At 39.5% G+C, this 24,392-nt stretch overlaps 2 protein-coding genes across 5 annotated transcripts in view; one reads left to right on the top strand and one right to left on the bottom strand.

Moving 5' to 3' along the window:
* rab11fip4b (RAB11 family interacting protein 4 (class II) b) overlaps positions 1-17,736 on the bottom strand; it is a 57,500-nt gene extending 39,764 nt beyond the window's left edge. Inside the window, exons 1-3 of one of the 4 annotated variants that reach the window (XM_067579800.1) lie at positions 17,601-17,736; positions 7,933-8,020; positions 5,779-5,858 (exon numbers count right to left, since the gene is read on the bottom strand). In XM_067579800.1, coding sequence (XP_067435901.1) covers positions 5,779-5,858; positions 7,933-7,939 — 87 coding nt within the window. In that variant the 5' untranslated portion in view covers positions 7,940-8,020; positions 17,601-17,736. Of the gene's footprint in view, positions 1-4,031; positions 4,175-5,778; positions 5,859-7,932; positions 8,021-11,589; positions 11,865-17,600 lie in introns of those variants that run through there. The other 3 variants (XM_067579778.1, XM_067579789.1, XM_067579815.1) reach the window with 3 other exon arrangements.
* Positions 17,138-23,633, top strand: LOC137174496 (uncharacterized). The gene is made up of 11 exons (XM_067579825.1): positions 17,138-17,283; positions 17,620-17,768; positions 17,860-18,022; positions 18,503-18,889; positions 19,511-19,792; positions 19,886-19,909; positions 20,070-20,171; positions 20,301-20,331; positions 20,761-20,810; positions 20,963-20,991; positions 23,284-23,633. Exons 1-11 carry the CDS (start codon positions 17,169-17,171, stop codon positions 23,380-23,382), a joined length of 1,431 nt encoding a protein of 476 aa, XP_067435926.1. The 5' UTR covers positions 17,138-17,168; the 3' UTR covers positions 23,383-23,633.
* The last annotated feature ends 759 nt before the right edge of the window (positions 23,634-24,392 follow it).

Raw genomic sequence — 24,392 nt, 5'->3', positions numbered from 1 at the left:
TGAAGTCTCAAACATTTCATTGATTTACTGAATAGTATCAGTAGGAAAACTTTGAAACAGTAGCATACACAGTAAGACAAGTTGATTTATAAGCCCTGATGTAATTTTCAATCCATCTGCTTCCATCTTGAGCTGCTTCTCCTGGTCAGCAGATGAGCAGAGCAGCAACGTCCTCCAGAAGCCCAAGATTTCCCAGCCTGAAGGAAGACTGAATCCCACCAGGGTGTTCTACATCTGCCCCCTTTCTGCTAGAAAACCCTTCAAAATACAAACCACATGCCTTTTATCTATCTAATACTATATTACCACTTGTTAGGATGGAGTGGACCTGTCTCTGCCCTCCAGTCATACTTTCATTATACATAAAGTCCTCCAAACCCAATGATAAAGTATCACCAGGACAACATTGTCAGTGTCCTCCACAGTTACTAATATGCTTCATCTGTTTCCCGCTTTGCATCCACTAAGGTTTGATTAGGGTTAAGGTCGGGGAATGATCGTGGTTAAAAGAAAACAAAGTGGACTGATGGTAGCAAGCAAGATGTAAAAAGCCATCTCTGTTGTCAAACACCAAGCATGACCTCCTTCCTGGGAGGTTCTGAGGTGCTATAACACCATCGTGTTACATCCGCCTTTGTTTCTGATAAACAACACTCATAATTTGCACAGCCACAGGAAGTCCCTGTCAAGTAAACACAAACAGAGGTGTTTGAAATAATGACTATCACTGTTGTTTTTTTGGTTAAAGTAGAAAACTGGTCTGATGTTGCATGAAGGGATCCTGTATACAGTTCATCAGTCCTAAGATATGCAGTTGGGGCTGTTAGCTATTCATTGTGTTTTATGGGATAGATTATTCTTGCATCAAATAACTGTATGAAGTGAAGCATGAGCCATTTGCATCATTGCACTGCTGATTGTAAAGAACAATGCATGCTGCATGAACTGAAACATGATGCAAACAAACTGATGTTGACCTTTAAATAAACTTCTGCTAACTCTGACTAAATAAACAGTCAAACAAATACCAAACATGCAGCTCTGATGAAGCTCCGTTGATAACTATCGTGGGGATGTGTTCATGCTGCAGACAGTGAGAGGGAGGTTGGTTCTGCTACACAGTCTGCAATGCAGCTCGGCTCACTAATTTTTGCATCGTGCTCCTGCACAAACAATGGTAAACAACAAACAACCCCTTTGCACTCTCTCTCTCTGTTTCATTCTGATTCCTTTTTTTTTAAATACTCTTTGTTTTTCTTTGTTTCAGCTTTCTCCTGTATTACTCTCTCCTGATGTTTGTCTCGATTCCCGCCTCACTGCTTCACTCCCCCCCCCCCCAATCTCAGTTGTTTAATCAGACCATGAAATGACTGCAGAGACTGGCAGAGCAATCTCCTCCTCGCTGTTCATCTGAAGTGCTAATGCGGAAGGAGGGAGGAGAGGAGAAAAGGGATGATGGAAGTGGGAAGAGATGGAGAAATCAAAGGAACGGAGAGGAAGACGAGCCATGGGCGAGAGAGGGAGAGGAAATGAGTGGATAGCGGCGAGTGAAACGAAGAAACGAGTGAAAGAGAATTCTAGAGGAAGATGAGATGAGAACAATGTCAGAGCAAAACAGAAAGGGGTTCGCAGAAGAGAGTTGGGGAGTGATGGATAATAAATAAAAGCAGGAGACAGGCTCAAAACAACAGCATGTATCAAACGGAGGATGGGGGCTAAAAATAGAGGGGAGCATAGAACAGAGATAGAAACGAGGTGACAAGATGAAGTGTCAACAAATTTTTGTGCTTGTGTCTGACCTGCAAACCCTCCAATTCTGCAGCCGTAACACACACACACACAAACAAAATAGTCTCTGATGATAATCCAGGGAGGATGTGTGATGACTGAGAGCACAGAGATCAAACGAAACAAGCAGGAGATGAAGAAAACACACAGACAAGCTTTGACAGGAAAGCAGATTAGAGGTTGAGAGCTCAGATGATTCCTCTGACCTGCTAGAAACCCTGAGGAGAAAAAGAAAAATTAACATCTCTCCACGCGAGGACAAATGAGGTGTAAATTATTGATTATTTTTCTGCAGTGGTTGAAGCAAATCTGGGCCACCACAGAGTTTCCACACATTTCCAGGGTCAGGTTCTGTGAGGTTTCCTGTCGGTTAAGAGGACTGGTGTGGCTTATAATTAACCTCTCAGTAAATATGAGGGGATATTAGACAAAAACGGGAAAGATATATTTTCCAAAATGTTGCACCATGCTGTTGCGATCAGCATTTTAGAAAGCGATTAGTATAATCTCGAATGTTGCTGTTTATATCATTTCAATTTCATGCTAGGATTCTTTCTCTGTGGGAGTTTACCTGTTAACTGTTTCTAACATAATTAATTAAGTTTAATTGACCTGAATATGGAAGAGAAATGAGTATTAGCAGGTTAAGTACTGGCACTATCGCTATGATCAAGTGTGTAATTCCTTTTTAAATGGTGACAACTTTCTGGCAAGCGTTTAGTTCCAGATCAGATCATTATGAGTAACAACATGATATTAAACAGGCTGAGCTACTTAAAGCTGCACTAATCAATAGGTTTTTTAAATAATGAGTTAAATGTGCTTTCTCTCTCTTTGTTACTTTGTAGCTGAGCTACATTTCCACACACACATATCCTCTCAGGTGCACCTGTTTAATTTGCCTTTGCTACATGCCAAAATTAATTTTAGCACCTGCCTTGGCCATGCTGAGTCTATCCCTGGTACTCAATATTTGTGTGAGTGTGTGTGTGTGTGTGTGTGTGTGTGTGTGTGTGTGCTTGTGTGTGTGTATGTGTGTATGTGTGTACATGTCCGAGTGTATGAACCCAAGCAGCAGGAGTTAGAAAGCTAATAAATCCTCTCCTACGACACCCCCTGCAATAATGAGACACTTCTCACTTTTCCTCCCTCTCTTCTTTCACTCCCTCTCACTTTCCTCTCTCTCTCTCTCTCTCTCACACACACACACACACACACACACACACACACACACACACACACACACACACACACACACACACACACACACACACGCATACCTCTGCTGATCTACCCTGGGGAGCTCTGGGATTCTTCCCTCCTCTTGCTATGGCAACAGAACTTTACTACTTAACACTTTTCCCACAATTGGACACCCAGGCCAAGAATAACTGGGCTTCTATGGATCATAAACATAATTTGTTAAATATGCAACATATCTTCATCCAACAAAAGAGAGAAAGTGAAAATGAGATAAGGAGACCCGCTGTAGACTGAGGAGATGTTAATAAAGTGGTTGCTATCAATGAGAAGTTATCTCTATCCACTACATAAGGAATACTGTACGTCTCTGCAGATCACACTATCTGTTTCTGTACTGGAAAACAAAACACATCGAATGGCTGTGACTTCCAGTAAGTCCAAATGCAGTGGCTGCTTTCCAGTGCAGCAGTTTAGAGATTTAGATTATTTCCCCCATGGGAAACATTCAATAAAATATGGAAACATGAAGAGATTTTTTAATCTTTCAATAGCTGTATCACTGCTCTTTTCACCACATCTCTGTGTAAATGAGCCTCTATAGACCACCTAACAGATCAATTATGTATACAGACGGAGCAAGTTCTACTCATATCAACAGCTGTAAGCAGAGCTACCATCACAGCACTGAAACCAGGTTAAGTGTCGAGTGTCGAGTGTTTTTTCTCCTGAAACAACGACTTGATGCTCAGTGTAAGTCATCATTACCTTTAGCACAATCACAAGCAACAGCATCATCCTGGTCATCTTCATCACATCAGTTACTACAAGTTACGTTCCACCATCAGTGTGATTGTAACCTATTAGAACAAACATCTATTTAACAGCTTTTAGTTTTGTCCCTACACTGTAGCAGCAGACATATTTCTGTCCTGCACAATGATTCAACTGGTTGATTTGACAATCTCAAGTTCAAAACACAAAAATGCATTTTACTTCAAACACACAACTGACCAATACCTGCAACTGCAAATCACACTTACCTTTCACTATGTGGAGAAAATAATAAAAGTCAAAAGTAATGTTAGATGAAGGCAAACTCTTCTCTCAGGAATGTAAGATGAGTAACTGCTAGCAGGAAATCATTCATAAGCCATGTTTCACAGGAAAGCGTGCAAATGAGACAGCATTTCCAAAAAAGAGAAGTGTTTCGTGTTGCCCATCAAAGGCGCAGTAGGGAGGGACTAGTATTGCATTTCACCCAGTGTGAATATTTCAAGAGCACTTCTCCATTGGTACACTGAAATGTTATACTGTACCAATGGTAGTGAAAAGACTTCCCTTTACCTGTCAAGTTAAAAGACCAACACTGCAAAGGTAGAAATGAAATAAACAACAGAAATCCCTTATATTCCTCTAAACATTCGGGACTCAAAAAATATTGATGCCAAGTCTTGCACAGGATATTCTGCGACAATTATTTCCTGACTATGAAGCTGAGTTGCCATTTATCTGACTCTGTTGCTATGCAAAGTACCCATCTTATTAATGCAAGAGGACAAGGTTACACTAGAGGGAGTGGTATTATACAAAGTTTCAAATTTCCCAAGAGATAACTACAGGAATTTATGAAATATGTGTCACATGTGTCTCTCTCTCCTTAGACTATGATGTAATGAACCAGTTATCTCAGCGTACCTTGACGTCAGTTGGAGACTGCGTCAAACAGGAGATGTTGGGCAATACTGTGTGTCAATGAGAATAAATTACATCTAGAAAAACTTTCCATCTGAAAATACTGAAAGATAAAAATGATTGAACTCTTGTTGAAGTTTCACAGTAGACAATAAAATTAGGAAAACATTTAAGTTGAGCTGTTTTCTTATTTAACCAGGAGGCATTCAAAGCCAAAATCATATATCTAGAAGCACTAATCTAACAGTTTAAAGTATCTAATCCTAGAAGTCTCCAGATAACATTAGTGGTCTTGAAATATGTTGTCCTTGTTGACATTACTAAGTTGCTGCATGTGTCTGCCTGAGAGAACTTCTGCAGATAAACACTGCCACCAGGTGGACAGTATATGTTAGTGCAAGCTACAACCTTACTGCAGCATTTTTTGCTGCTGTCTTGTAGTTTAACAAGTCAGGACTCTAAATATAGCTGTAACATTTTTGTAAAATATTAAAACTGTCTGAAGACAATGTAACTAGGCTTATATTGAGTGCCACACTTAACATATAGCACATTTTCCACTTTTTGGAAATGTGTAGCATACTTATGTCTATAAAATAAATATAATTGTAATTCTGGTACAGTAGGACTTTAGATTGATGTCAAACCGTTATTTATTTTACCACTGCTCAGTGTGAACAACTGGACTGTAAAATGAATCCGGAAAAAGTCACAGGATGGCGTCCAAGTATGTTCAGTGGTGTCTGGATGAACCCCAGAATTAATCTGGAACTCACCTCATGTGCTGCAGTGCTGATATGAATCTAGATTGATCCAGCATTGGCAGTGATAAGTACAATTAATCCAGATTATCATCGTAATTTAGGAAAAGGGGGAGATAATGTGAGCGTCAAAGACTGATGTGGAGAAAAATAAATGGTTAGCAATACATATCAGTGAGCCAGCAAAGTTGGGGACACTTAATGAAGGATACACACACACATACACACACACACACACACACACACACACAGACAGACACTCACACACACAGACAGACACTCACACACACACAGACACTCACACACACACCCACTACACACATTAAAAACTTACCTGAGAGCAACGTTTTGCTGACTCATATGGCCCTGAGAAAAACTGTGCTCCACTTGTCTTTTTAAGAATCCCTACATAACCTGCAGAGAAAAAAAAGCATGCATTACTCATCTTTGTCTGTTTCAGGTTCTGCAGAGAAATCGTTTCCTATCCATGATGAAACAACTGCATGTGCTCTAAAAAGCAGCATACAGCACAGCTGCTATTGGAGATAAAAATGTAAATACTTGTAGATTGTGTGTTGCTTAGGGGGAATTCACTAGCATGCTTGTTTTCATGGTGATGATGAAGTTATTTTTTATTATGTGAATGCATTTTAGGTTATTTAACTGGATTTTATTATTTGAATTCACCTTCAATTCGCCTAAATGACAAAATAAAAAGAAAAAAAAAACAGTAAAAACCTAATGCATGATGACATGAGAGACTTCAGAAAAACTTACTGGCTACAGGTGAGCAGAAGTTTTTTCATAAATTATACTTACACTTATGATATAATAATTTGCATAATATTCTAATACAGGATAATTATTACAGTAAACACTAACCAATGTTCCACAATATGCTCATATTTCATATTCTGTCTGTTTTTGAAGAGCCTGGTGAGTGCTTGCATGCAACTTTTATTCAATAACCAGTTAAGATTGGTCATATACAGTCACATATATTATTAGACTGTTTCAAAAGTATTATGGTCTGTTATATGCTTACATGCCACACATTACTGTAAATGAATGCTACTGGTAAAAATGTCAAAGTGTCCTTGAGCAGGACAGTGAACAGCACACTTGCATGGTAACTCGCTGCTGCCATCGGTCTCTTAGTGTGTGTTTTGAATACATGCATGAGAGGCACATTGTAAAGTACTTTGGATAAAAGCGCTATATAACTGCAGTCCATTTACCATACTGAAAACGTCTCGAAATCCACAGCTACTCCTGTGTAATTTGGATGTCAAAGCAGTTTTTCTGTCCAAACCGCCTTGAAAACCATAACTCTGGCTGCAGTATACATGATGTTGCCACTTATTTCTTGCTTACCTTCCAATAAGTTTCAAAGCGAATGGAAATCACATGCTGCATCATCCACATATTTAGAAACAGATCATTAACTGCCACTAAAAATTTGAAATAAGCATCTTATTACTGCCAGGTCAAGTCCATGTCACTCTACAATGCAGAACCAGAAACCTGATTTGTCCCACTCAGGGTTAATAACAGGCTCAGTCCCCTCCTGTGTTCTGGTTGGCCTGGGTCCACTGTAGTGGGCAAGCTGACCTGGTTTTACAGAGACTCACAGTCTGGGCAGAATACAAAGAGAACAGGACTGCCACAGGAAATATGATGAGTCGGCATAAACACTACTTTATTCCACGTGGTTAAGCATGCTAGCCTTAGGGCTTCACTGCAGCCACACATACAAAAAATATACAGTGTGCACTCATCATATTACAGTGACAGTTATGCTGCAGTAATCTGATTGTTGTAGCTAAAAACATAAAAAAGTACTAACCTATATACATAAACTTCAGTTCAGTTAGCGTGCTCCAGAAATGCAAACAGGCAGCTATCATATACCATATTTAAAGGTTGGTTCAACCCATTTAGATGCTTTCTCACCACCTTGTGGTATCTAACCACAAAACCACAATACAAAGACAATGAATTCAATTTGATGTGCAATTTCTTGTCATTGGTTGTGTTTTATTCACAAAAGCTGATTTTCATACCATCCCTGCATGCATGTAGGCATATAAGTAATTTGGCTGTGTAGCAATTAACATGCAGAAGTGACTCCACAGTAAACCACTTTGGATAAAAGCACGTATTAATACAACAATAAAAAATGATGCCAGTGCTGAAAATGTTCTGCTTAGTGTAGCAAAGGTAAAACTCTTTCTTGTAGCACTTAGAGTTAATAGCTTAAATAGAAACGTATATGCTAAATCATTCCCGAAGCTAAGTTGCTACACTGCAGCTGGATTCCTCCCTGTTGATCAGTTTCTGATATAACCTGCTAGCAATGGTGACATGTTAAATAAATATGCACACATAGCATGTACAAACCAAACACACACAACCAGAAAAGGCACCAATAAACACACACACACACAAAATGAATGCCATCAGGTGCCATATTCATGCTCATTCTAACCTTTCATGGTGAGAACACCACGGCAGAAGTCTTTGAAGTCAATCCTCCCACGAGAGTCGAGATCCAAACATTTGGCCAACTTCCTCACCTGCAGGAAAGAACAGAGAAAACATGAAGATCTCTCAGAGTACACAGGAGGACAAATTCACAAGTTAGTGCACAGTCAAGTTACAAAAACATGGGGTTGTGTTACAGCTGCTATATACATGCATTTAAGAGATTTGGATTATTTTAACATACATTTTGACATTTCATAGCAGGAAAAGCACAAGTGTGATTAATAACATCAATGATGGCACTCATCGTTAGTGTTATTAGTTACACCTGTGCTTGTCTTGCTATGAGAACTCAAAATGTGTCTGTTATCAGTGCACAAACTCTGGTATCTTACTGGTGTCAAACCATTGAATAGCCTCTTCAACATGTATTTGCACGTGTGCACGTGTTTGTGTATCAGTGCAGCTCTGGCACCACGTAGTTTCCCAGACAGAGAGGTATCGAATAAGTATATTACTCATCTTCACTTTCAATATTACACCAAGGCTCTTGTGAAGTGATGTCAAGGCTTTCATTACTTCAGAAGTTTAACAGTGGTTTGACTGTATTTCTTCACGCTGCATCTATTATAACTCTGACAACAGATTACTGCCTTTATCATATTGTAAACAAGACAAAATATAGGCTAACCGGTGTGCACTGTAATGTTAACATTAATGTACGTGGGAGCACAATGCTAAAGTGTTGGTTTGAAAATCCACAACATACCAGTAATGATATGATTTTTGTATTCTTACAGTGGTGGAAAGGCCATGGAGTCATTAAAATCAACACGGTTTATCACTCTGGGAATTCAAGCCCAGACAATTCATGACAATCTGCCTATTAGATTGGGTTATATCAAGTGTACAAAGATGATATTTTGGCCTGAGGATGGTACACAGATCCAAAAAATATCCAAAACGGATAAGAATTAGCCTTTGGGGAGAGTGAATGTGCACAGTAAAAGGCAATGTGCTAATTACATTTCAATATTTTGTTGAGTACGAGTAGAAATTTTGTTGTAATAATGGCACTAGATGAAAGTTCAAGAGGTCACAAATATTACAAGGAAATATTCTCTTAGAACCATGATAAGAAATAACAATTTACATGAACATTTGGCCGGTATCTTTAGATATATATTCTACATCTAGACCTGCTTACAAACCAACAGAGTGGGATTATTTACTAAAATAACCTTATTTACATTATCACATGTATGTGCTGTAAAGTACCTGAAGTGCAGGCGTACTCTCACTCACGATCCTCCCACGTTAACATCACTGAAGAGGGCTGCTTCCTTTGAGCGCTCTGCACTGCAGCTGAATAAGGCATCATTCTCTTTGCAAGCTACCCACAGCCATTTCAAATTTAACAATGATAATTTTAGCAAAGGTTTGTGGCCGAAACGGAAACGGGTTAAAAAAAAAAAAACGTAGGACAGATTCTGATGCTTCTGCTTAGAGAGGTAGAGCAAAGTGCCACATAGAGTTAAGAGTTTACATGAGAAATAGGAAAATGTTATGTTACTACCCTGGAAACTGGATCACAAAATCAACACTGTACAGCACAGTGTACGCATTTTAAAGTGTTTTAAAGACAACTTAGATTGAAGATCTGTTTCGATCAGATTCTGTCGACTGGTCCTGTTCAAGACAGTCAAGGTAGCTGTTTCTGATTCATCCTCAGATTTTTAAGGTCAGAGCGAAGGGTAAAAAAAGATGTGGGAGCAGGGGAGAAACTAGAGGATAATGTGAGTGAGAGCACATGTGCACGTGACTGTACAACTGAGAGAGAGTCACCTACCCCAGTGTGCACAATAGTAGGTCAGCTTCTCTCTAAGTGGGATTTGCTCATATAGGACAATGACATGAGAGGTCAACACATGCGGTGGAACAAGGAAGCAGCTCAACACAGAACATCAGTTATTAAAGGAACACCAGCTCAAACTCAACAGAGTAGATGTAAAGTGTATGTGTTTGTTTTTCTGTATGCAAGAGTCTCAGTATTAAACGTGCATCACAAGTATGTTAAATAAAGATTAAAATGAGTATAACTGGAATTGTGCATTATACTATACAGTACTAGCATACGTCATCCTATTGTATGAACCCAGCTCCCAGGTCAGTGACAAGCGTCCCCTTGGAGCTAATCAGTGCCTCCACAATGTTCCCGCTGATGAGGAACACAACACTGGGGAGCCAATCAACGACAATCTTCAATTAGCTTGACATGCAGTGAGACACAGAGGCATGAGGGATGTCCACTGCGACACATGCGCTGGTGAAAAACATCTATAATGCAGCCGCTGACACTGATTATTTAACTCAAACTAAGCTCTTTGAAGTTAGAGGCCATAGTTTCTTCTTGTTTTTTTTTGAAATTATGTTTTTCTAAATGAACTATGATTTGAATATATCCTCAAATGAAAGAGCATCTTAATCAAGGCTTATCTGAAAAACTAAAGTGAATTTAAGGGGTTTTAAGCTTACATAACCCGATAATGACATGCAGGTTGTAGCTGTTCTCTGCATTTCTAAGCTTCACACTCAATTAGTTCCAAATATTAAAGGCCCGATGCACCCACAGTTTTGCCTCTATGGTAATTTGGATTGCTTGATTTTCAGCAGCTTGCTAAAGAGTCTCTCAGCAGCAGTTACTGACAAAGACCAGAATCTGTCCCGTATATCCGTCCATCCATCCACTTACCATTTTCTAAGTTTCTTAACTTGTTCAGAGTTGCAGAAGGCTGGAGCTGTCTTATTGGCATGGTACGCTGACCTCGGACAGGTTACCAGCCTAGGCTTAAATACACCGCATATGCATAATGCTGGATATTTTCTTTATAACTCAATCACTACTGGATTTTTTTAGGCCAATATTGATAGCAATATTTTAAAGTTTAAAAACATATTTTGCAATTTCTTGTTACCCTTTAGCAATATAGCTACAACAAGCTAATATCAGCAATACATTTATCACCTCTGGTCTAATTCTCCTTATAGTAGGCTTGTGCTTGATACTGGCCCTCTGTTGGGCCATTTCTCAATTTATTCAATACTGAAAAATCTTTTTCCCCTGGTCTTTATGTCGGTTCATTTACTTAAAGTGTCTTTTAATCAACCACACAGTGTTCCCAGTGACCATTAAAGTTACTTTCATGCACTGCTCCAGTAGAAATTAACTATCTCATTCGACACACAGCTTTCAGGTCAGAGAGGAAAAGGAGCTTCAGGCTGTTTTGCTGGACTGTCGTACAGCAGCTATTCCCTCTGTCTCCACATTGCTAAGGGACAAAAAATTTCATTCTGCTTGGTTCCAGTCTGGAAAACTTTAATTAGGAACTTCCATTGCAACAGTATGCACCCCAGGTCCAGCTGGGATCTACCCAATTAGCCTCTCATGTGTCAAAAAATAACAGTGGAACTTCATAGCAACGAGAAAGGCCGTAATTATATATTTCATTAGGCAAGATGCAGAAGCTTGTTAGGCTAATCCTGAGAAAATAATGAGGGCGCGTTGTTCGGTTGCCTACTTCATTCACACAGACGAAGCATATTAACAGGAAAAAAAACATACAATTAAGTCAACTTAAAGGTCCAGGACACATGTTCTCACCTGCTCTGTTTGTCCAAACTGAGAACCCAACTGCAGCAAGTGTTCAGGGCGGATAAAACCGTCTGAGTCCTCGTCGCACACGTCAAACACCTCTTTGAGTTTCCTCAGAAATATCAGCAGATTTCCCGCCTCAGGCAGAGACTCTTCGTCCATCTCTTTATTGCTTTATTAATTTTCTTTCGGGATGTTTTTACCCCGACATGTTGTTTGGAAACCACTCGGGCTTTACGCGCGTGCGTCACAAGAGCTCGTGGATGCAGCTCCTGCTGCGCGCGACAGGAGGAGGAGGAGGAGGAGTGATGCTGATGGACAGAGGAGAAATCCCAACACGACAGCGAGGGGCGGAAAAGTAGTGCTTTCATAGGAGTTCACTTTTCCTTCATCTCCCACTCAGTTTGTGCTCACAGTGAAGTGTTAACTGACACAATCATGGCTAATTGCCCTCATAGCAGTAGTGGAAGAAGTATTCAGATATTTTACTCAAGTAAAAGTACTAATACAGCAATGTAAAAATACTCCATTACAAGTAAAATGCCTGCAAATCCTACTCAAGTAAAAGTACATAAGTATTATGAGCTGGATGTAGTTAAAGTATTGCAGTAAAAGTACATAAGTATTATGAGCTTGATGTAGTTAAAGTATTGCAGTAAAAGTACATAAGTATTATGAGCTGGATGTAGTTAAAGTATTGCAGTAAAAGTAGTGGTTTGGTCCCTCTGACTGATATATTATTATATATGACATCATTAGATTATTAATAGTGAAGCATCAGTGTTAGAGCAGCATGTTACTGTTGTAGCTGCTGGAGGTGGAGCTAGTTTACACTACTTTATATACAGTTAGCTAGTTTAGTCCAGTGGTTCCCAACCTAGGGATTGGGCCCCTCCAAAGGGTCAGCAGATAAATCTGAGGGGTGGTGAGATGATTAATGGGAGAGGAAAGAAGAAAAAACAAAGTTCTGATACACAAATCTGTTTTAAGATTTTTCTCTAATCTTTGATTTTTGCTGAAATATTGGATCATTTGAACATTTATTGAAATGAAAGCATGTGAGAAGTTTAGAGGGAAAAATCACTATTTGGTGGAGCTGTTAACAACTCATAGACATGTGAAATGTGACCCCGACTACACACTGCTTTTTGTAAGACGTCAAAAGACAAAAAGGTTGGAAACCACTGGTTTCATCTTTAACAATGTGTTGTATTTTAAAAGCTTGTTATATTATCCATTGTGTCAAATCTTCATCTGAAAAGTAACTAAAGCTGTCAAATAAATGTAGTGGAGTAGAAAGTACAATATTTCCCCCTGAAATGTAGAAAGTAGCATCACATGGATATACTCAAGTAAGTACAAGTACCTCAAAATTGTACTCAAGTACAGTACTTGAATAAATGTACTTAGTTACTTTCCTCCACTGCATTGCAGCCAAAACTAATGTTTCCAAAAACTTTCTTCAGTGAACTCAGGATAGACAGAAGTCAAGAATTGGACCGACACTATCTTGTTTACATGGCCACCATCATATACAAATGCAACCGTTGACAGAGTAAACAAATCGAACGGGTCAGGAAACATATTTACATGACTGTAGAAAGTGATGTGTCCATAAAAACTCTTGATGAAGAACCCCTGTTTCACCCACATTCAGTTTCCTTCAGATTGCAGAACATCAGCAGCTTCACCCAGAAAGCTCAGCGGAGGATGTACTTCCTGCGGCAGCTGAAGTTCAAGCTGCCAGAGTCACTGATGGTGCACTTCTACACCTCCTCCATCACCATCTGGTACACTGCTGCAACCGCCAAGGACCAGTGCAGACTGCAGCGTGTCATCCGCTGTGCTGAGAAGGTGATTGGCTGCAACCTGCTGTCCCTCCAGGACACTGAGGCGAGCGGGAAAGATCATGGCTGCCCCTCCCACCTTAGACATAAAGTTTTTCAAACACTCTCCTCTGCCAAGAGGAGTGCTTTAGTCTGTCAAGACTAAAACCTCACGCCACAAAAACAGTCTCTTCCCGTCTGCAGCGTGCGTCATCATCAAGACCCCCATTGACATGCACCCATCTCATCTCATACTCTTCAATTTAGAATTTAAACCTGTAGCAGCTCTTCTCACTTAGAATGTATTTTACATATTTTTTTGTATTGTAAATTATTTCTTTCTTTCTTTCTTTCTTATATATTATTTAGGACTGCTTAATTTTGGTATATTTTTTGGCTGTTACAAACCTACTTGGCAGTAAACCTGATTCTAGTTGGAGACGAGGAAGTCAACCTTGTCCTTACATGAACTCACTGCCGCCCCTTCGGTTTGTCCGATGTTGAACTCTAGAGGCATGTGACGGGTTCCAGACTGATTAAAACCTCTTTATCTTTAAAATATCTTCACACCTCTGCTGTCACAGCGCCACAACATTTGAAATGTCAACAAACCGAGAATCAAGTTGAGATGTCAGGAAAGTAAAACAGCAGCTGCATGCGACTGGTTTTCATGTGTGAATACCAGTTAACATTTCACATGCATTCATTTTACAGAGCTGAAGGTTAAAGTCCCTCCTCCTCTTTGTGTATACTTTTGCTATCTGAGCATAAATAACATTATTTTTCAATCTAGATCCTTGTGACTCAGATCCTTTCATCCCAGCATCTAATCAGGGATGCATCTAGCCTCCCAGGATGAAGAGTAAACACTGTTAATCAGCTGGCGGAGCACAAACCAAGGACCAGATGTAAAACCATTGATTTATGAGGAGATGTTGTGCGACTGCTGGCAAAAAAAACACAATTCTCCCTCTTTTGTAATATCCGCTGAAAATAGGATATGTTATTCTGTTTTGTAGATAAACAATTGTAGTTTTTCGAGTTTTAACCCTGATTTCCTGTCCTGATTTGAAAAGCAGTGATTGATATCTGTGCGATTGTTGTCACGATTTCATGGCACGGATCCCAGAGTTGCATTTGAAACGTGTTTATTATAGATTGATGAGGCAGAGTTTAGTCTGTTATTTTATTTCGTAACAGAGGGAAACTCATCTCTGACACCAACCCACAAACACACACATGGTTCAAATGGGGAAATTTTAGGTTTTAGTTAGAAAATGATTCAGAGGTAACGACTCAACTTCTTCCTCAAAAATATAACAGCTGCATGCCAGTGTTTGCTTCCCTTTACATATTTGTTTGTATACTGGGTGGAAATGACACACTTTAAGAGATATTAAGAAGAAAAAGATAAAAGTCTCTCGTAAAAATAATTTTCTTCTTAAGTATGAACTCTTTCATGCAGATATTGTGTTGACACGCCACATTTTTAGGATTATATCAGGTAACAGCGTCATGGTGAGTCACTGGCAACTCTATAAAAAGCAGACTCTCAAAAGAAAAGTCACTCTCAGGGATATATATATATACATGAGAATATTTTCATGAGTAGATTCAGAGGCGCCTGGTTATGTATTAAAATGGGGGAGCAAACTTTGACAGATACATAATTTGGGGGGGGGGCTCTGGGGGTCCTCCCTCAGAAAACACATTTCCTGCATTTCTACACTCGCTAACCTCAGCCACCTGCACTAGTCTAGATTAGTTAGATTGAGGGTGCTTTGAAAAGCAGGAACGCATCAAGAACAATAATTATAATTGGGTGGATCAGGACAGGAAGTGATTATTAGAAGAACAGCTGTTTCATATTTGAAATTATATTCATAAAAATATTATGTAGCCTAAAATGTTAGTAGGTTGCAGGCTACTAGGCCATCGTCAAGGTTAAACAAGGACAAACTATGTATATAAATGAAATATTTGTATAATTAAACCTGATTAAACAATGTTAAACAGAGTGATGGGTCATCACATTTAAAGATAATTCCATCCAAAGTCTGACTGAAACTGGAACTTAAGCAGAGTATTTTGCAGAAGTCTACGTAAGCGACTCTCCACACAGAACATTTGACTGTTTGTTTATTCAGACATTTGGAACTTTCTGTTGCTTGTTTTTGTCAGTAGCTGAACAAAAAAGTTATCATTGATAAAAGCTGTAATCACCTGATTACAGGGACTGTATAATTTAATTTTTAAAAAGACAATAAGTGGGGTAGCAATGATACCTCACGGGGATGTATTGGCTCCACTGGCACCATTGCTCAGGTGCCTGTGAGTAGATTTACTGCTACTTCTTAACTGGCCTCACTGTCAATGAAATACTCATGCGGCTAATCTTCCTTTGGATGAATTGATGATGAAAAATGACTCTTCATTTTGCACCAGTAGAAGTTAGCAGGGTAATGTGATTTGAACTTGCACCTACAGTATATCATGTACTCTCAGATACTTTGACACCACTTTGTTCTGTGCACTCTACTTCTAGTTCTATTCCCATCTATTACGTAAACTTAACTAGCTCTACTTAACAAACACTCAAGTTTGGAGTTGTTGATGCACTTTCTAAACATTTTCTATTTGACAATGAGCTAACTCTTAGTCACTGTTATCAAATTTCTCTTGACTTCCATCATCTGACTGCAGATGTGGTTTTTATAAACCTTTCCCACATGTTTTGTCTTTCTGTATAACAAAAAAATGAGCTTTTGCTTTTAGACTCTAACAAAGTTGTTTTCAGGCCACTTTCAAATTTTTAAGTGTTCATACTTTGCGTTTTGAGGAGATGCAGGCCATCTCCCAAAACACAAAATAAGAATAAGATCCCTGTCATATTCCTTCTAGGAGTCTTCTGTGTGTCCATCATTCACAATAGTGAGTTGACATTGTTGCACTCTGCTTTGATAATCTGCTGTATTAATTGTAACTTTATTTTCAGATGTAACTATAAAAGCATCAAAAGCTGAATCAAATAAGCCGACTGACAGAAAATTAATCAGAAACTATTTTGATAGTTGACTAATCTTTAACACAACACCAAACATTTGAGATTTCCAGCTTCTCCAATGTGAGAATTTGCTGCTTTTCTCTGGTTTATATTATCAGAAACCAAAGATCTTTGGATTTTGGATTGTTGGTTTGACAAAACAAGATAGTTGATGACATGACCTCAACCTCTGGGAAGTTGTGATACGCATTTTTCATATTTTATGGACAATGAAACGAAAGAAACACCAAAAGGTAATGAAAAAATAGTTAATCATGACAATATTTCTATTATACACAAGACACAGCTGTTGATATACTGAACATCTGTGTCTTGAGGGCCTGCTTATATCACAGCACTTCAGATTTTTTTTTTCCCACACAAAGAAATTCATACACAGATGTGAAAGATTAACATCTGACTCGCTGGGAGATTTTAATTAGTAAAGATGATGGTTAGTAGATGATAGCTTGTTTGAAGAGAATTTAAAGACTTTTGCTATTTCTCCAGTAATGCACTGATACAAATATTTTTACATGTAGATTAGTGAGACTTGCTATTTACACATACCAAAAAAGGAAGTGTGTTTACAGGTTCCACTTCCCTTATCGTTCAGTCTTCAAGAGGATGTCATATGTATTAAGAAAACAGAGAGAGGAAGAGGGGGAGAGAGAGAGAGAGAGGAGGAGGAGGAGGAGGAGGGGGGGGGGGAGCAGACGATGCTTGGAGGTGCTTCTCCAGTCAGACTTCTTCTTGAGTCAAAGATGCAGGTTGTTAGTGGTGAGCGATCACTTTGGATATACACTCTGCTGTTTACTTCTCTACAACTTTGGGGTAAGCATCATACTTTAATGTAGGCTCTTCTGAATATTCACATTGTTTGTACACATATTTTCAGCCCATTCACTGATTTTTTTGGAGGATAAAGACAAAGTAAACATTAGTGAAATTGCTATGAATTGTATAATAATGAACACAAACAATTCTGTCTGCTGTAAATGTAAAAAGAAGTTACAGCAATCAGCAGATTGGTACAAAGTGAGCGTCACTACATGTAGCAATCACAGCAGTGTTTTTATACACGACTGTTGAACAGCTGCACTGTTGCTCCATCCACAAAAGTCATCTGTGAAAGTCAACTGATTACCTACCTTTCTCTCTCCTTCCTAGGAGGACTTTCAGCTTCCACTTCCTCTCCCAATCTTCCGGCACCTCAACTTGACATCCATTCGAGGTCAAGGGACTCAGTGGTCCTGATCTGTGGGGTCCCAAAGGGATACACCGGGGTTGTGTTCATGTTGTACCGATTGACGGAGAGGGTGAGAATGTGTGTATGTTTTCTGGAGAATCTTGTGCTGCTACCAGACTCCTTTGATTCTAGTTTTTCTGTATTTCTCTTCGTTCGTTGAGGTGGACTCCCAGGACGTGCAGTCCGGTGCTGAGCAGGCTCTCTTCACTGTCAGGATAGAGGAGGGGGACTCAGCCCAACACAAACTTTTCTGCTGTCTGTACAGGAACCAGCAAAACCTCTACAGTGCATTCAGTCCCTATTTGCAGATAGACCAACTAGAAGGTTAGTCTGTCTTTTTAAAATTGCATTTTTCGATGGGAATTTTGCCTGTTACAAAGTTAAAATCTGATTAGTGATCTGATTTGACTCTACTTTTGTTTCACACTATTACACATACTTTATTACTGTCCTGAAACCCCCCGCCCCCAAAAAACGATAAAATAATAAACACGTCCATCCGCTGCATGCATGCAGCTGCTCTCTGTGGTCTGTTATTGTCTTCTGCTCTGTGGGTGGGTGTGTGTGTGTGCGTGGTGGTAGTTACATCCTGCTTCATACAGAAACCACACACCCAGACACACTAAACATCAAACACAATGTGTGCTGCCCTGAGATGTCGACAGTTACAAGAGGAGGTTTGGTAAGCAACTGTGGCGAACCAAGGCGTACAGCGAGAGGTTTGACTGAATGATATCTGTAAAAGCAATGAGGCCACAAACATATAGAGATAATGATTTCCTCTCCCTCTCTGTGCTTTTCCAGCTACTGCCCCTCCTCGCTCCATACCCTCTGTCCCTCCTCCAGTCCTGTCTGTGGAGCCCTCTGCTGGTGTGGTAAAACGTGGAGACATGCTGACCTTCAGCTGCTCCGTCCCTGCTCTCATGCCTCAGTCTCAATCCCAGTCCACCTCTAAGCAGAAACCAGTGTCCTTCCTTTTGCTGAGGACCGCTGAGGGAACAGGAGAGACAACCGTTATCCACCAGCCTCGGGGCAGCAAGGTATCAAACCCTGAACCGCAGTCGGGGGTCTTCAGTGTCGGACCGGTGAGGGGAGGAGAGGACGGAGAGTATACCTGCCTCTACCAGACCACCAGAAGAAGGCGATTGGTCAATTCAACTGTCAGTAACATCGTTCAAGTCACCATCACAGGTGAGGACTGTCAGGTGCTCCAACGTTACATCTTGTTACCTGGTTGACTTCTTTTAAATCTTTATTAAAAAGTCATTTTTATAAACTCATTTGTATAAGGTGTTCAAAACCGCTGTTTCTTTGTATTGTTCATATAATTACTGCTATTTTTTAGTTCTAGGATGTTTGTTTTTTTCCTGTGAAGCACCTTTTAACTTTTTTTTTTTTTTAAATCAAAGCTTAGTATTACTATATTTAGATTATTTCTCAACAGTTTTTCAAGGCAAGTGTTACAGTGGTTAAACATTTGTTGCAACTAGAGCTACAACTAACAATTATTTTCATTAATTACATTTTAGAAAAACGTCCAATTATCACAATTTCCTAAAGCCCAAGTTGACATATTTAAATGGCTTGTTTTGTCCAATCCAGCAATCCAACTCAGTTTATTATCTGAATACCAAGAAGACGAAGAAAAACATTAAACAGTCACATTTAAGAAGCTTAGAACCAGTGATCTTTTGCTTAAAATGACTTCAAATGATTCAGTCATGACACCTCATTTATCTAATCTAGAAACATGTTTTTATATAATAAGTTATAGATGTCAGCAGTTTTCTATCTGATTTTATCTGCGGTCAGATGTGCTGCCGGTGCCCACCCTCGTCCTCCAGCAGCAGACAGCAGTTTGGCGTTTGCTCTGCATGGGGTCTCCTTCGTACCCCGGCGCTGTGTTTTCTCTCTACCTGGCGGATCATGACGTCCCTGTTGCCACTCACCACGCTAAAGTGATCCACCATGAGGTTGCGTTCCCAATGCCTGTCCAGGACAGTTCAGTGTCTTGGTACCGATGCCAGTACAGTGTCCTCCTGGGAGGGAAATGGAGCCAATCTGAACTCAGCCTCCCGCTGGCTATAACCGGAGGTAGAGATATATGTCTGAACTGTATGGATGTGGTTTGCTCAGATTGTCATTTTAGCCAAAATGTGATTGTTTGCTTCTTTTTTCATCTTTCAGGAGTTTCCCCCACATCATCAACAGGTAGCATGCCATTATGTAATATGTGATTTTATCTATTGTGAATCTTGAGCCACATGAAATAAAACACTGAATTAAAATGTAACACGGCTGTCTGAGCTGCAGCTAATATTACTCACAGTCTCTTTTCTATCTGATAATAACACCAGTGTGATGTCTGCAGATTTCTTAGGTGTGGACTGGCCTCTTGTACTGGGCTGCTTCTCCGCTGTGGTCTTATTCCTCTGCTCAGTAGCTCTTGTGGTTATGGTGGCACGCAGGAAAGGTATTTCACAAATGCACCGTGAATTTCTGCTTTTTCACAGATATGTTTATGTTTTCATGATTGTCTGTCTTTGTGAAACCACCTGGGTCATTTCCTCTCTATCTCTTCTGTTTTCACTTATCTTTGAAGTAAAAGCAGCAGCCGAAGAAAAAAAGAAAAGGTATTGTCTTTTTCTCGCTCATTGGTCATAGTTTAGACCAGCAGATAATCAATGTGTTTTTTTTAAATCTAGAATAATTTTGTCCTCCTAAAATGATCATACAGTAAGTGTGATTTACTGGGCAGCACTGGGACTAATATACATGAGCAGCGTTTAGAGGCAGTTTTAACTGCAAAGTAGTTTTCTTTAACTTGGCAGCATAATAAACTGTTTAAAGCATATGTCAATAAAACATATGGTGGGGTTTGCAAGTTTGCTCCAATATGATATGTAGAGGTTTTAAAATGTATAATTGCCTGTAGAGAGAAGTACGAGCAGTTTATTGATCCATAGTCTCATAATATCATCAGGTTAATTTCCAGATAATCTTATATATAAAATGTATTACAGCATCAGTATTTGGTGTTAAATCTTGTTGAACTGTTTCAGGCAGGATGAACAGTTCTGGACTCAAGTTCACGCTAAGGACCATGTTGTTGGTGAGTTTTTCTTTTTCTCCTCTGGATTTATATCTACTTCATTCTCTTTTCACTCAGATTTCTCAAATTTCTTCCAGGCAATTTTAAATGGAATATTCTATGTAATGATTTATACTCATACAAATGTGTTTCCTTGTTGTTTTTTTTTCCAGACCTTCCGCTCTCAAACTTCGCCTCTCAGGTAATTATTAAACATCATCTGTATTCCTCTGTATATCAGAATCACAAGGACATACAGACAGAACAATCTAAGCTGAACAAAGATAATTAAACATTAAACATTATGTACAATCACGTAGGTGAAAAAATATATAACAAACGGACAACCACATACAATGTCTATATACAGGTAGAGCTGTTTTTGTAAGTTGTAAACAGGATACAAGTAGTGCAAGGGTGTGTGAAATAAGTTACTTTACACTAGGTGCTAATATACAGAATATACACCCTGCTTAAATATATATTTAACAGTAATGCATGATATGTATACATGTTATTGCACATTTTGTATTTTAATCTAATATAAATATGTATAATTTCAATTCTCAAGTGATTTATCAACTAAGATTAAGCTTCCTTTTACCTTTATCTTTGGTTTTTGATATTGTCGACACCTCCCACAAAAACATCAAAACCAACAATGTATTGATCCCTTTCTCAATACTTCCCCAGAATGTCTGCGTCAGTCAGCCCCAAGCCAATCGGTTCCTACTGAACACATAAATCTTCACAAATACAGAGTTATATTTAAAAAAAAAAAAAAAAAAGCCTAAATAATTTTTTAAAACAGCTGGACGCTGGAGGACAGCGAGTAAGCAAACATTACTCAAACAGGAGTAAATAATTCATTATGTCGGGGACTAGTTACAGCTCTATCATTCCGGTTAGTATTTACAGCAGCAGCGCCCTTCTTCATCATTATGAAGGAAAATGTCAGCCAGTGCAACAGTGTGGCTTCTCCTTGATGCACTTTTATTATTTATAGTGTTTGGACAACAATGAAGGTCCATGTCACCGAGGGATCAGACTACAGCGAAAATACTTAAGAATAATAAGATCAGTTTGCTCTTCTCAAGGTGTTTGTTGACAACAAGAAAAACATAGAATATCCTCAGACTTATACTTTAGCATCTTCACCTCAGCAACAGCAAACCTCAATGTGAGTTGACAGAAATGAGACTAATAGCGAGCAACTGTCTGACGTCAGTTTCCCTCTTTCTTTTGGTATTTCTGGTATTTCTGCGGCCTTCTTGGGTTTCTTCGGTAGGCTCACTATGACAAATATTTGTAAACTTCCTTGATCCCCTTTGCTGTAAACAAACACACACACATACATACCGCACACGCACGCGCATACGTACAAACTGCCAATCACCAAACAAACAGCCTCTATCACAAACACGCTGTCAAACTCAAGCCCACACATATTCCTCATTAGTGCCGTCGTACAGGGCCCGCCTCTCATCAGCTGTAATCACTTTCATTAATTACCTTCATGAAGGGCTCTCATTAGACTGAAGGCTCTCTCCAGGCAACAGTCGGAGAGGCTGCCGTCACCAGCTGATGCAAAGACCAGCCAGCTCTTGTGAAACAGCCGTGACAGGAACTGAGAGCCTTCAGAACAGATGTGCATTTAATATTAGATGTGTGTCTCCATCTCAGCAGCGATCTGGAGTGTCCTCATCTTCTACTTAAAGAGCAGTAATTTAATCATTTACACTTTAATTTGTTTTTGCAAAGTACACACCGTACTTCAGCTGCACGGCGATGAGAGACACGCTGTTTTCTCTCCATTTTTAATTTGGTGATTGTAAATAATCTACCAACAAAATAATTCTTCATCGCTACGGAGACTGGAAGCATATTCTCATCTACAAATAATCATTCTGCAGGTTGTGTGGGTTATCTAACAGGTTAAGGATAAGCTGGTGATTTTCTTTATTTTTCTTATTTTCAATTAATCTCATGTGCAGAGCCAAAGCAACAATGAACTGATCCCGCTTGTGAGTATTGTGTATGTTTATCCAATCCCTCTGTGCTGTAGATTTCCATTGTTGTCCAAAAAACGATTAAAAACATGCCAATGAGCCACGCTGTTGCAGTGGGTGATCGCTGTTATTAGTCTTTGGAGCTGTTTCTAATCTTCGTGCTGAAGGAACATGTCACCCAGTGCTGCAGTGTGCTTCACTGATGTGTTTTTAATCGTTTTTTGGACAACAATGGAGCTCCAGTGCACAGGGGAATAAGATATATCAGGCTTTAGATACACGCACAATACTTGTAAGTAGGATGAGTTCATTGTTGGTTTGGCTCTGCATATGAGGTATGTTAACAGTAAGACAAATAGAGGCTAGAAAATCGGCAGCATTATACTTGAAAGCGGTGATACAGTATGAATCATGCCGCAGGAAATTATATCATGCTGAGAGCTTTAACAGCTTGTACTTGTGTTTGTGTGTGTTTGTGTGTGTAGGAATGGGCCTGTGGGGACTCAACTACAGAGACAACCTCCAGATCCCCTTTATGGAACTCTCTCTCCACATTCACAACCCCGATCCATCCCGTCCATTAGAAATGTTTATCTCTCTCTCTCTGTTTGTGTGCGTGTGTGTTTAAGTGTGTGTAAGTGTGTGTTCATACTTTATTCTTGCGTAGCGATGTAGCATTGATCGGAGCTACGCAGCAGGACAGGAAAGGCTATTTCCTCAGTTCCTATTTCATGTGTAGCAGTGCGGTTGTACAATATGGCAGGATATGATGTTTGTTTGATCTTACATGTTGCTGAGCCACTAAATCTAAATACAGATTGTTTTTTTTAATGAAGTTTTCTTGTGGGAGATGTATTTTTTGAATAACTTACCTTGAGCTTTTAAGTTTATTCTTGACCTTAGAAACAGCAGCTGACAAAACAATCTCACCTCAGGATGCTTTGAGAAGCTGCTCTGGAGCATCAGCAACAGCCACATAACTGCAACGTCCCTGGTTTGATTCCAGCCAAGGACACTTGTTGCATGTCATACCATCTCTTTCTCTCTCTCTGCCTGCCTCTTTGCTGCCCACTGTCAAGCGAAGGGAAAAATGCTAAAAAAAAAAGAGAAATCTTAAAAAAAAAAGGGTTTAGGTTATCTGATACAGCACTCCATCACTCTCCTTCCTGGTCAAACAGTCCTTACATAGACTAGAAGTGTGTTTTGGGTCAGCACAAACCAGATGGGATGGTGTCTCTCTGCAGAATATTGTGGTAGCCATGCTGGTTAAGTTGCTAACAGTGTCACCAGCAAAGCTAAATATACTGACACTCATTTCCAGAAGGCTTAAAGCAAAGTCTTCACCACATGTTTTCCAAAATACCATTTTAGGAATAACAAATTGACAATAAAACACAGACGGCATAACATTTTGTGTTTATGTTGATTCTCTGTTCCCTTCTCTTGAACATCATACTTCCCCTCCATGCTTCACCACACACGCAGATACCATCCAGTCACCTTCTCTGCGTCTCTCAAAGTCACAGCAGTCGAAACCAAAACTAAACAAACTAAACACCAAATTTGGACTTATCAGACCAGAGTACAGATTTCC

The sequence above is a fragment of the Thunnus thynnus genome, chromosome 3 (assembly GCF_963924715.1).
Source record: "Thunnus thynnus chromosome 3, fThuThy2.1, whole genome shotgun sequence".
Taxonomy (NCBI): Eukaryota; Metazoa; Chordata; class Actinopteri; order Scombriformes; family Scombridae; genus Thunnus; species Thunnus thynnus.
The sequence above is the reverse complement of the archived record's forward strand: the minus strand, read 5'-3'. Positions and strand labels throughout refer to the sequence as shown.

Bases quoted from the DNA above. Each gene is read 5' to 3' on its own strand.
- LOC137174496 (XM_067579825.1), top strand. From the start codon at position 17,169: ATGCTTGGAGGTGCTTCTCCAGTCAGACTTCTTCTTGAGTCAAAGATG. The intron at 20,172-20,300 runs GTATTTCACAAA...TTATCTTTGAAG, and splicing joins TATGGTGGCACGCAGGAAAG to TAAAAGCAGCAGCCGAAGAA. The intron at 20,332-20,760 runs GTATTGTCTTTT...GAACTGTTTCAG, and splicing joins GCCGAAGAAAAAAAGAAAAG to GCAGGATGAACAGTTCTGGA.